The 13,935-nt window shown below is 44.6% G+C and overlaps 1 protein-coding gene across 2 annotated transcripts in view; it reads right to left on the reverse strand.

Annotated features, from left to right (window-relative positions):
* Positions 1-13,485, reverse strand: part of gtf2ird1 (GTF2I repeat domain containing 1) — a 37,500-nt gene extending 24,015 nt beyond the window's left edge. Inside the window, exons 1-5 of one of the 2 annotated variants that reach the window (XM_084374160.1) lie at positions 13,090-13,485; positions 4,306-4,435; positions 4,006-4,147; positions 2,667-2,843; positions 2,252-2,435 (exon numbers count right to left, since the gene is read on the reverse strand). In XM_084374160.1, coding sequence (XP_084230286.1) covers positions 2,252-2,435; positions 2,667-2,843; positions 4,006-4,147; positions 4,306-4,431 — 629 coding nt within the window. In that variant the 5' untranslated portion in view covers positions 4,432-4,435; positions 13,090-13,485. The remainder of the gene's footprint in view (positions 1-2,251; positions 2,436-2,666; positions 2,844-4,005; positions 4,148-4,305; positions 4,436-13,089) is intronic. The other variant, XM_084374159.1, reaches the window with a different exon arrangement.
* Between the last annotated feature and the right edge of the window lie 450 nt (positions 13,486-13,935).

Consider the following 13,935-nt stretch of genomic DNA (forward strand, 5'->3'; position numbering starts at 1 on the left):
CAAACACATAATCAATAGATTCTCCTCAGGCTCAGCGTCCACACCAGACCGTCCCCATCAGACTGTCCCCATCAGACCGTCCCCATCAGACCGTCCCCACCAGACTGTCCCCATCAGACCGTCCCCATCAGACCGTCCCCACCAGACTGTCCCCATCAGACTGTCCCCATCAGACTGTCCCCACCAGACTGTCCACACCAGACTGTCCCCATCAGACTGTCCCCATCAGACTGTCCCCATCAGACCGTCCCCATCACACTGTCCCCACCAGACTGTCCCCATCAGACTGTCCCCATCAGACTGTCCCCACAAGACCGTCCCCACCAGACTGTCCCCATCAGACTGTCCCCATCAGACTGTCCACACCAGACTGTCCCCATCAGACTGTCCCCATCAGACTGTCCCCACCAGACTGTCCCCACAAGACCGTCCCCACCAGACTGTCTCCATCAGACTGTCCCCACCAGACTGTCCCCACCAGACTGTCCCCATCAGACTGTCCCCATCAGACTGTCCCAACCAGACTGTCCCCATCAGACCGTCCACACCAGACCGTCCCCACCAGACCGTCCCCATCAGACTGTCCCCACCAGACCGTCCCCATCAGACTGTCCCCATCACACAGCTCACTCCGTCGTCTTCCCAGATAAATGTAACTGTAAAGCTGATGAGAGACTTCATCCGACATCAGGACTGAAAAATACGCTGAGAGTTTTCTCAGCTGATTGATTAGTTGTTTGGTTTATAAAAGGTTGAAAATGTCGATCAGTGTTTTGTCCACAACACAAAGATGTTCAGTTTACAACATCCACAACATGTTCACATTTAATAAGCTGATACAAAAAATTACTCAAACTGATTAGTCGATTATCAAAATAGACAGAAAAAGATTATAACTCAAAAGCCTTGTTTCTGCTCATCATCATGATGAAGGTCAGAAAGAGGCCTCTATCTGAAAACAAAGATAAAGTTACTGTTGCCATGACAAAGTTGTAAAATCCTGTCTCATGGTCTTATAAACCTCTGTGAAGTCTTCTGGCGTCTGATAAGACTTCAACACACAGAGCTGTTCTCAGTCCGAACACCCACTCAGGAAACTATTTGGACTTTATTCTGAGATTTATAGAGTACACATGAAGTCACAGGGATGATGGGAATCTTCTCACTGAACAACATCCAAGAACACTTACAAGCACAGTAACAGGGGAGGGAACATGGCACGAGTCTGTTTACTCTCCTCATGAAGCTTCAAATGTGTGTGAGGAGCTTTCTCCATTAGGCCTCTGACAGTATTTCACCACTGGAGAGATGGAGCAAAACTAGTCCGTCTGTGTTGTAGACAGATACAAGTATTTTAGAAATTGGTGAGCAGAGAGGACAGAGAAATAAACAGTCTCACTGATGAGTGACGTACTTCAAGTTGGCAGTGCTCGGCCAGAATAAATACTCGCTCTTATCACAGCTCTGTGCTTATGGTCTGGTGATGTTTCACAGGACAACCACTTTGTAAAGGTTAGAAAACTTCATGTTTGGTTTAATATACCTGTTCTGTCGCTACGATCACAGATAGAGAAGTCGTGAGGCTGTTGTCTGTTTTCAGCCTCGTCGTCTGAAGCTTTATCAGCACTGCCGAGTTCAGACGGTGTGATTGGTGACAGTTTGGTGAGACGCCTCTCACACGATACAGGAGGGAGGAGAGCTGACTCATGGTCTGACTAAACTCTTTGTGCCCGTGGATGCACGCTTACAAACATGTGGAAGAACCATGTGTAGCCCTGAAATCCTCCAGATGATGCCATTTCGTTGACAAACAGTGGGGGGGGCTCTGGGTGCAGGTAAAATGGGGAGGAGCTAAACACTGTTCATTTGTATAAACCACCAAAATCATAGTTTACAAAGTTGGTTGTAAGTCGTGAATGTTTTCCTGCAACGACGCAGTTTTAATACATGTTATTAACAGGCTTCTGCACAGGATGCTGTTAAATCTTACCAGGTTTTGTTATGAAGCAAACATGCAACCTGAGAGTCGGTTGTTCCACAGCTGAATTAAAACCCTGTCTATCCCTCACTAATACACTGCAGCCTGTCTGCTACCAATAACTACACACAGAGATCCCAAGACAACCTTGTGTGTCTCTGCAAAGCATTAGAGGCTTTTGTTCCATTTTAGATGTGAAACAGCTGCTTTCATGATCTGATACAAGAGTTCAAACAGCAGAGTTTTCTCCCAAACAGACTGTGGCTGACTCACCTCTTCACTGTGAACTGGATGCGGTGGCTCTGCTCCAGGATCTTCATCAGTGTCTTGGTGTCGTACTCAGAGGGCTTCTTCAGGGAGACTCCCTCAGGCAGACCGTGGGCCACCACACAGCTGGGGTCCTTCTGGATCCACTCATAAGGCACAGGGACCAGGCTGCTCTTCCCCACAGCTTCACCTGAACCGAACACAAGATGTAATAATTACAACTGGCTACAGAAAATCTTTGATCTGATGATTTCAGGCAGTACTGGGTTATACTGAGTCCAGTCTTTATCTCCTCCCCCACATGCTGATGGAAAGTCAGGTGATGTTTCATAGCCCACAAAACATTTCTGGAGAAACTTCATCTGTCTCTTAAAGTGAGAGTTTTGTGGCATTAAACTGGATTCATGCTGTGAGTCCTTACTGTAAAGTACAGTGAAGACTTCCTCCACCATCTTCCTCAGGACAAAGATGTTGGACTGAGCGTCTGATGGAGCTCTCGGTTTCCCGTGCTCGCCGTCCTTACTCAGTTTGCTGAGATCGCCTTCCTGGTCTTTGGTATGGGCATTCGCTGTGGTCACGTTTTGCAGACATGGCACCCCTGAAGCCAAATGATAAAATCTGATCTTATAAACTTCCAGTAAGGTTGAAAAGTGCACGAGAACATTTGAGACGTGCTCAGTAACAGAGTCAGTACTTTGACTTTAACTGCTCCAAAGAAACAAAGAGAAAGATTGAGGATCCGACTCCTGAGAAGTAATGAACACGTTACCTTTTGACAAATGGTGCCATATAATAATAAACGACTTGTCTGTCTGGATTAATGTAAAGCATCTGCAACAGGGTGATTAAGTCGACAACATGGAGCTCATTTGTTAAACCTGACGACTTGAAACCTAAACAAAAGCTTTATTTCTGTTTTCTGTCTTTACTAAACAAACCAGACTGAAGCTCGTGTTCTCTGGAAAAACTCATTTCATCTTTTATTAGCAGTCTGATAAAATTAAACTGCGTAACAGGAGGTCACAACCCTTCAAACTGGAGCATTATCAGGGAGACATTGTGGAGTCTGAAGACATTATTTGCTCTCAAGGTCAACAGGTGGGGCTGAATGTCTCCATGCTGATTTGTGAAACAGAGCTCAGCTTACACACTTGCATACTAGTTTGTTTGAAGGAACTGAAGGCTGAATGAAAGAGCTTATCATTTGGTTAAATTAATCAGCCTCTTGTCTAAACTTGCTGCAGAAATCCTGCAAGTTATTTGATGAAAATGTTGGTATCTGTTCTTGATTTAGATTTTACCTCCATCAGGGACGAATAACTGTGAAACTAACTGAAACTGATCTCTGACACGTTTACTGTTCAAAGAATAAAATGACATGAGAAATAACACCAGCTGAGATCAGTCACGTCTGTTATTTTGAATGAGACACATCAAATCAATCAATCAATCAATCAAGCAACCGCATTTATACCTGAGATCCTTCAGGGTGACCCTCATTACAACCAAGATCTTTTATCTGATATCAGGGAAAAGATGTGAAGCTGCAAATACTTTGTTGATTTGTTTATTTTACGATGACGTGATCTGATATCCAGCAAAACTGCACACTGATGCAGTTACTGAAGTTAACCCCTGAAGATTTTTGCTGAATGTGCTTTTGCGTTATCACAAAACTTGGAGAATCCTGCAGGGACGAGCCTGACCCGAGTGTATTGGATCGAGGAGTGATCGATGCCTCCTCACAGAGCAGAACTTACGGCAGAACTTGTAGAAGTCTGTCTGGATTTCCCTCCTGGAGTTGAGGAACACTCGGCCCTTTTCTGTGCCGACCGCGATCACGCTGTCCTCGTGTATGGTGACGCACGCCACCTCAGCGTTCAGCTTGGACATCGCCATGCACTGCAGGACAGGGATACAAGCATCATTTACTCTGAGGAAGATCTGCGAGTTCAGTAAGACAACAGAAATACAGTGTATTGTATCTGTTTAGCGGTGGATTTTTACTCATTCGACCACAGATTAAGAGATGACAGAGTGAGGTTTGATCTAAGACGTACCACTGAGTCGAGCGCAGACACCAGGCTGGTGAGGATTTCCTGTCTGGCCGACACCAGCGGGACTTGTGGCTCGCCACGGGAGTTCGTCCTGATGCCATCACATGCCAGCTTCCTCATCTGAGCCATGCCTCTGCAGGGACACCACGAACACAGTTAAGGCGGGCAGTCACAGTGCCATGAAGACAAAGCGAGTAAGTGAGCATCAGCAGTGACCTGCATTCAAAGCAGCTTCTGCTGACATCATTCAGTTTGACTTTAAGCAAATATAAGCTTGCATGCATCAATATGATACTGAGGCCTGAGTCTTTGTATCACTGAGGATGGTTTAAGGTTTCTTTTATGTGTCATGTAGTAAGAAGAGAAGCTGCAGCAGCCTTCACCAGGAACCAGCACTGCACGCTCAGTAGACATGTTGAACCCACGTGTTCACAGTCTGAGATCTTCAGGAGGGGCCTGAATGTCGCCGCTCAGATCTAATGATGACGACGTTTCAGCCGGCAGAGCCCTCGGACTGTGAAACGAGCCGGCCTGCAGACTCAGTAACTTCTCATAAATCACTTCTTAAAACCGACTTCACAGAGCTGCTTCTCTGTGAAGTCGCCCTTTATAAATACTGTAGATTTTTGCACTTTTATTCTTTTTCCTGTTCTTAATCTTAATCTGTTTTTTATTCCTCTGGTGTGATGTCGTCTTCTTATCGTCTTTCATTGATTTTAATCTTTTATTTATCTCTTTATTTGCATTGCTTTTTGGGGATTTTGCTTGTTTTATCTCTTTTATTCCTTTTACTTGTGCAGTAATTCCTCATATTGACATTGTGTGTTTTGCATTTTGTTTTGTTTTTCAGCCTCTTCTCAGACGACGCTTGTTGAGTGTTTATCCTGTAATATTATCATCCACTTTGTAAACTCTGTTTTTTAAGCTGCTACATAAATAATATTATTATTATATAAATATAATCGACAGCTCTCAGCTCAGGTCAGAGAGCAGGTTGGTGATTTGATTCCTCCCGAACATTTTCAGCGATCACACTTTTCTCTTGGATTTCACATGAAGAGTCATGAGAAATGTTTTGTTGTGATTCGTGTCGATATATATTTAACTGACTCGACTCGACTCGACTCTGCTTTGAGCTAAATGCTCACAAGGTCATGCTAACATGCCTACAGTGACATTATAGTCACTAGTTCTGCACCTTAGCATGCTAATACTTGGTAATTAGTATTACACACAAAGTTAAACTGAGGCTGATGACAATTATTATACATTTTTCGGGCATCTGGTCATAAACCAAAGTACAGGGGAAAAGGGTGGCATGAATGTCTGATCCAGACTCCATGGAAACCCATCTGGTGGCTCTCATGACATTTCAGTGAGAAACACAAATGTCAGCCTCATGTTGGTGCTGGAGGGAAAAGTCAGAGGATCACTGGATAATTAGGTCAGTGAACCAGAAACGTCTGGACAACATTTGGGGCCAGTTCATCCAGCACATTTACAGATATCTCACAGATATGTGACTTTGAGCTTCTGGTGATGCACGAGGAAAAGTCAGTGAGACTCATCCTCTGTTTGTACCAAACATATTGTCAATCCATCCGATAGTTGTTGAGATATTTCAGTCTGGACCAAAGTTGTGGACTGACCAACACTGCCAGCACCAGATCCGGACCTCTCACACCTCTAGCATAGCTAAAAACCAAATCCTTCTGAAATCCGCAGCTTGTGGTTTGTTTTTGTCGTTCGGGGCTGAGTGGAGCACTCAGATGACGTCATATGAGCCTCTTTATACTGAGTTTCTCTCCCTGACAGATGGCAGCAGAAAAACAGATACTAAGATAAGATGGTCGGACAAAGTCTCTTTACACAACTAGGCTTTCAGATCGAATCATCGTTTGAAGTTACAAATCACTGGATCAGGTTTATGGTTGGATTAATTTAAAAAAGCACTTCCTTCTCTTCCTCTCTCTGTCTCTAGTCTCCTCGGTGTCTCCGGGGCTCGGGTCGCAACTATGGATCATTTTTGCAGTTAATCCACTGATCATTTGGTCTATAACGTGTCAAACCTTCCTGAAAAATGCTCTTCATAATTCCCCAGAGTGACATCTGGTGGGACTAAAGAAGCAATTTGAAGACGTCACTTCAGGCTCTGGGAAATTGTGATGAGCATTTTTCAGGTTTTTTGACATTTTACTGACAAAAATAATCTGCAGATTAATCGACGATGAAAATAACCATTAGTTGTCTTCAAATTTCTTCTCTTGTCCAACCAAAAGGTCCAAAACCCCAAAGAGTCCTCGTTTACTTTGTCAATGTGAAATTACAGCAACAAAGAAAAGCAGCAAACCTGAAAAAGATTCACACTCTGATGTTAAAGTCAATCCACAGCTCACATTAGCTGAGATGATGTCTCGATGTGGAAAAGTCAGTATTCAGAAATATAAAACTCAATTCTTGACATTATGACCGCCTGTAATAATAATGTAGCACTGTAAGTTCCTCGCGGCTGAACCGACTGGACGGTGGCCACGAAGGAGTCGTGTTTACATCCTGAGCTCGGTTACTTCTTCAGTTTTGGGAGAAAATGGCTGAGCGTGAGCAAAAAATATGAAAATAATCTCTTTGTTTTAATTATGGATCATTAAAAATACACAACGTTTTAAAAGTAGTGACACGGTGAGAAGAAAGAAATCATAGAGATCAAAACTGTTTGCAGTTGCAGATCTGCATTAAGATCCATCCATCATTGTTTTATAATCACATTATGGATCAGAACTGGAGTCAGATGGTGGTCGTGGATCAACGGGGTTCTGTTACAGCACTACACTCAAACACATTTTAAATGTATCAAACACAAAGTCGTCTAAACGTCGACCACACGACGATCAGTATGAGTAAAAGTGAGGCGACGAACAGGAAGAGGAAGTGTTAAAGAAAAACGGCTCGGCTAAAGCCAGGCACTATGTTCTCATGGCAACTGAAACCCGTCTCCTTGGAAACTAATCTCGGGGCATTTGAACAATGCAGCTCTGGCCTTTAATCTCTCCAGACACTGGGAACCATTATACTAGCCTCTGGCAAGCCCGACCCACTGACTCAATAGAGAGAGGACAGAGAGGCAGAGAGGCAGAGGGAGGAGGGCGGCTGGGTGTGGTGGGTTCAGCTGCACCAGGCTGAACGGGCCAACTCCATTGGCCGTCTAAATGTGCCTCCCCTGAGGCCGCAGCAAACATTAGCCCCCTCCTGAATGATTGCGGTCTGGAAATAGATGGCCTCTTTCCCTCACATATTTAAAAGGCAGAGGAAGGTGGGGATGAGCTCAGCCTCACCATAACGCCATGTCAATCGCTTTGCAGGAGCGAGCTCAAGCATAATGTCACAGTCCTGTCACGGCTCTCAGTGAATACTGAACAGTTCAGGCTGGAGCGACAAATAAGGCAGCGAACACGAGTCTATTATAACGCTCACAGAACAGAGGAAACACGAGAGACTCGGATGTAAATCCTGCTGCTGCTCTGTTGATAGTGAATGACGCAAACTTTGTAGACGTGCCAACACGACTCGCTGTGATTTCATCCAAACCGTCACTCTGACAAAAGCTCGTTTATTCTCTGAGCTCACAGAAAGCAGCCGGCGGGCCTCGTTAGTGGAGCGACGGGTTTGTAACAGTCTGACATCGTGGACTCTGGACGCTCAGAGAAGTGTTTGCTAAAAAGACGATGAGTAGAAACCAACAGCTTTCATCGAGATGCAATGAAAGAAAATAAGCTGCCCGTGCTTTTGAGAATCTTTTCATCTTTTTAGTCAAAAAGAGCAAAAAAAGTCAAACATTTTCTGGTTCCAGCTTCTTTCATGTGAGGACTTATCTGCTTTTCTTTGTTATTCATGATAATAAATGAAGAGTCTTTGGGTTTTGGACAAAAGAAGCAATCTGAAGACGTCACTTTGGACTCTGGGAAGAGTTTGACATTTTATAGGCTAAATGATTAATTGATCAATCATGAAAATAACCATTAGTTGCAGTCCTACACCTTTCTATTGATCTATCTGCAAGTTGCCACTTTTCCTGCATCTTGAACTCTTGGCCAAACTGTCAGAGGCATTTGGATCTCACCTCCGAGGTGAATTCAGATTTACTCAGAAACTTCATAATGTCAATGATTTTTGGATTATCTGATTAGTTGGACTTTAAAACGATATAAAATGTTGAAAGATGTCGATCAGTGTTTCGTTTTCAAACGTCTGGTGTTGTCCTCAAACCAAAGATCTTTAGTTTACTGAAGAAACAAACTCAAAACAACTAATCGATTATCAAAATATTGATGTTATTCATTTAATCTAACCTATTAATCTAACAGCTGTAATCTGCAGCGAACAAGGAGCTGAAAAACAACATTATTATCTTCTTGTTGTTCAGATGTTGGAGCTGAGAAACATCTGGAAACAAAAAGTTTATTAGATCGGTTCCCTGTCTGCTTTCGACCATCTGAATCTGTGTTGATGCATCTACATCCTGTCAATATCCTGTAAAAACACAAGGTCACCATGTGACATGTACGAGGTTTTAAAGGGTTTAGGCTCGCTGCAGTCTGCACACCTACACAGGTGTTCAGGTTGACACAAGGCTGAAACCAGGTGAGCTCAGACTCTTTATGAACCACAATAAGCGGCTGCACTGTGACTGAGCAGTGTGACGGGAACTCTCTAAGGTCCCTGAGGAGCTCCAGCAGCTCTCAGTGCTGTGGAGCGTCGTGTTGTTCTGAGTGGATCTCTGTTGTGTTCGTGTCTTGTGATTGTGAACGCGTCACGAGTTCCTTCACACTGTCCCACTTATCTACAGGTGGCAGCGAGACGCCAGGAAACACTGTGGATGTATTTATGAGGAAGGAAACGCATTCGACACGCACACACACATACACACACACACACACACACACACACACACACTTGATGCTTTTTAGTGAGTAACACTGAATGTAAACAGAAACTCCACAGGGAACATCTCAGTTCATCTACACAGACAATAGACGACAGCCAATCCTGCTGATATCTGATAACTGATATTTGGAAGTACTGTACCTGAGTACAATATCCAGGTACTATATTCAAGTACTTCCATTTCCTGTTCATTCATACTTCCACTCCTCTACATTTAATTGATAACTTGAGTTACCAGATAGATTCAGATTCAGATTCTTCAGTGCTGATCACTTGTGATGTGTAATCAATCAGATAGTTGACAAGTCAACGTGTTTAAATGAAGTTTATCTGCAGTTGGACTAAAGAAACTCAGAGCGACGATGAAAGAAAATGCTTAATATCAGCTCTGATAATCAGCTGATCCCTGGTGAAGACAACGCCCAACGAGCGTCTCAGAGATGTCAATCAAGTGTCGCCTCTACATGCCCAAACAGTCCCACAGTCCCACAGGTGTACAGGTAGACAGGTAGACAGGTGAACAGCAGCCTCAAGACTAAGGTTTGGTCAAAGTCCTTGTAAGTCCGACGACTGAACAGCTGAATCATAAAGTGAATCAGTGCCGACATTACAAACACTCAGTAACTGAATGATGGTTAATTTGAAGATGGCAGAATAAAAGTAAAACCACAGTGATGACGTACCTGCAGCAGCGTGCAGGGTGTGGCAACATGTCATTACAGCAAACAACAACATCCTCCTGCTGTTTACACCCTGCGCCTCAGGCTGCGGCCTGCTGGGAACCCTGTCAACACCACGCTACCATGTTTAACTGCTGCACTGCCAGGAACAGAGCCAGGGAGCAGATGAACAGAGCAGGGATACACGACGCTCTGACAGAGGCTCAGGTGTGACAGAGCCTCAGGTGTGACAGAGGGTCAGGTGTGACAGAGGGTCAGGTGTGACGGAGGGTCAGATGTGACGGAGGGTCAGGTGTGACGGAGGGTCAGGTGTGACAGAGGGTCAGGTGTGACGGAGGCTCAGGTGTGACGGAGGGTCAGGTGTGACGGAGGCTCAGGTGTGACGGAGGCTCAGGTGTGACGGAGGCTGAGGTGTGACAGAGGGTCAGATGTGACGGAGGCTCAGGTGTGACAGAGGGTCAGGTGTGACAGAGGGTCAGGTGTGACGGAGGGTCAGGTGTGACGGAGGGTCAGATGTGACGGAGGGTCAGGTGTGACAGAGGGTCAGGTGTGACAGAGGGTCAGGTGTTACGGAGGCTCAGGTGTGACAGAGGCTCAGGTGTGACAGAGGGTCAGATGTGACGGAGGCTCAGGTGTGACAGAGGGTCAGGTGTGACGGAGGGTCAGGTGTGACGGAGGGTCAGGTGTGACGGAGGGTCAGATGTGACAGAGCCTCAGGTGTGACAGAGGCTCAGGTCTGACAGAGCCTCAGGTCTGACAGAGGCTCAGGTGTGACAGAGCCTCAGGTGTGACGGAGGCTCAGGTGTGACAGAGGATCAGATGTGACGGAGGTTCAGGTGTGACGGAGGGTCAGGTGTGACGGAGGGTCAGGTGTGACGGAGGGTCAGATGTGACAGAGCCTCAGGTGTGACAGAGGCTCAGGTCTGACAGAGCCTCAGGTCTGACAGAGGCTCAGGTGTGACAGAGCCTCAGGTGTGACGGAGGCTCAGGTGTGACAGAGGATCAGATGTGACGGAGGTTCAGGTGTGACGGAGGGTCAGGTGTGACGGAGGGTCAGGTGTGACGGAGGGTCAGGTGTGACAGAGGGTTAGATGTGACGGAGGCTCAGGTGTGACAGAGGGTCAGGTGTGACGGAGGGTCAGGTGTGACAGAGGGTCAGGTGTGACGGAGGCTCAGGTGTGACAGAGGGTCAGGTGTGACGGAGGGTCAGGTGTGACAGAGGGTCAGATGTGACGGAGGGTCAGGTGTGACAGAGGCTCAGGTGTGTCAGAGGCTCAGGTGTGTCAGAGGCTCAGGTGTGACAGAGGCTCAGGTGTGACGACATACTGGATTCAACAAAGCCAACAGTTATTGTTTATATAAGAAACTAACCGGCAGGATTGAGTATCATCATCTGAAGTGATCAATAATCTGATCCTGATCATCAGTCCACAGGTTTAGATGTGACAAAATCAACACAACATATTATGACGAGACAATCAGATGATGAAACTGTCACAGAGGAAAGAAAAAACAGAACATATTCACATTTATTTAAGCGACGATGACTTTGACACTTTATCTGGATAATAATTAAAAACGACTGTTTCAGAGCTGCATTGACTCATCGACTCTGCTAAACATTAAATGAATCTTCCTTTTTAATCTTAAATTATTTGACGGCAGTTTGTTAAATGTGAATATTTTCTGGTTTCTTCCTCTGTGACAGTAAACTGAAGATCTTTTTACATCAGTTTCTTAAAAATAACTCAAACTGATCAGTGATAAATAAAATAGTTTGCGATTCATTTTATAGTTGACAACTTATTAATTAATCGTAGCAGCTTTAAATTTGATACAACATTAAATAGTTTATAGTTGTAGTTTATAGTTTATAGTTGTAGTTTATAGTTGTAGTTTATAGTTACAGTTTATAGTTTATAGTTATAGTTTATAGTAATAGTTTATAGTTATAGTTTAGGCCCAAAATAAGTTACTCCTGATAATAATAATAGTGTGTTTATAATCACCATCACAGCCACTAACCCTGGTCTTGTTAGTTAATTCATCACAGTCATAAATATTCAGTTACAACAGTTAATTAACAGTAAATAAAGTTGGACTGGTCGTTCAGACGTGTATAACTGATACTGGTCACATCTTTTTATATCCTCCAGTTATAACCAGGTAACATCACACCGTCACACTGTGACTGGACTCTGAGCAGGTTCTGGTCTGTGGACTCTGAGGAGGTTCTGGTCTGTGGACTCTGAGGAGGTTCTGGTCTGTGATGTTGAGCCTGAACATGTTGGCAGCAGAAGAGCTGTTAAACTGACATCACATGAGAGTTGGAGGGGAAACCACAGATCTGAGACCAGAGACAACAAACACAGGACATGAGTCCAAATGTGTCCTGTGAGCACAAAGTGAAGACCACAGCTGAGAAACTGAGTCCAGTCAGAAGGAAACATCTGAGTGACCTACACACACCATCACTCACAGAAACACAGTGAATGTGTATCTGATGTTTTGTGGTCTGACAAACTGTTTCAGTACCAGATTACCAGACAGATAACAGTCAGTCAACAGTCAGTCAGTGATCTATTGTGTAAGTCTGAGCACCTTACTTCAGTGTAACCAGGCTGCACCGAGCTCAGCTGTAGTCTGTGCTCAGTGTGTTCAGCTGGAGTTTAAACGTGTTGTGCTGTTTGTCGGTTAGCTCCTTCAGCTAGCTGCTTTGTTGTGGCAGCTCGGTAACCTTATCACTGATCGTTAGCACTGTGAGGGGTAATTTAGCAGCAGACAGACGCTGTTTCATGATCATGAATTCAGGCTAACAGTCAGTCACAAGGTGACAGAGAGGCGTCCTGCCAGGCTCATCTACCTGCTAACTAACGACGACCTCTCCTCGCCTCTGGCCGTCTGTCTGTCTAATCAACGCTGGCTAATTAGCTAACGGTATCATAATAACGCAGCGCTAGCTGACGAGCTAGCTTAAACTCGTTAGCTCCGCTGCGTTAGCCGTCGTGCTAGCTAGCGCTAGCACTTTCCTTTCATCTCCTCCCCCGGTCCAGAAATGAGGTTATAATCTGTAATTTCTGCTCGTACAGTCACAGAAAGCGACACGCTTCATGAGAACACACTGCTGAAGAGTTGATGAATATAAAAAGAGACAGCCAAATCTCACCGTAATTAGCGATTAAATAGCCTTGTTGCTGCTGTCAATCCCGGAATAGGTTTATTCCCCGTTTTAATCCATCAGAAACGCTCTCAATTCCCATCCACAATGTCGCCGCAGCGTCTGCTAAAACATCGTAATCCGGATCATCACCCTGTGCACTTCGACGGCCTGTGCCACAGTCTCTGATTAGTGTATTTATTCTAAGTTTATTTCTGTTTTCCCTGAACAGAGCAGGGTGTCCCTTTCCCCTTTCTTTGTTCTGTAATCCAGTAAAATTGAAACTCATTCGCCTCCTGCTAATCCCAGCCCAACTCAACAACAGCATCTATTGGCTGCGATTTACATACAGGATTACCGGAGGAACCTCTGGAAAAACCCTCGGCTGCTCACTTCAGCACGCAGAGGAAATGATTTCTTATTAAATCACAGACTCAGTTTGAGTCTGGGAGCTGAACTTCATGTTACTGTGAGCCGGACACACATGGAGCTGCTCGGTCCGGATTATTTATAGTGGACACAGCAGAGACGGTCCTGACAGGAGACACTGCAAATAGATTAATATGGGCTAAAGTTCACATCTGAGGGGCACAGGGATATTATCATCAGCTGACATTCAGAATACACATAATCCACCTCATCTGGTAATCTGCTCACTCTCCTCCATTATTTATCATAAATCAACTTTATTTAAAGAGCGACTTTAAAAAACAGAGTTTACAAAATGCTTCACAATAAATCACAAGAAGGAAACTGAATATAGCAGAAGAATCAATATGAGTCGTTATAACTAAAATAAATAAAAGTGATTAAACAGGCAAAATAACAGAAAATGAAGAGAGAAGGAAAAAAATG

Source organism: Pagrus pagrus (genome assembly GCF_965226575.1).
Source record: "Pagrus pagrus genome assembly, chromosome: 14".
In the NCBI taxonomy this organism is placed as follows: Eukaryota; Metazoa; Chordata; class Actinopteri; order Spariformes; family Sparidae; genus Pagrus; species Pagrus pagrus.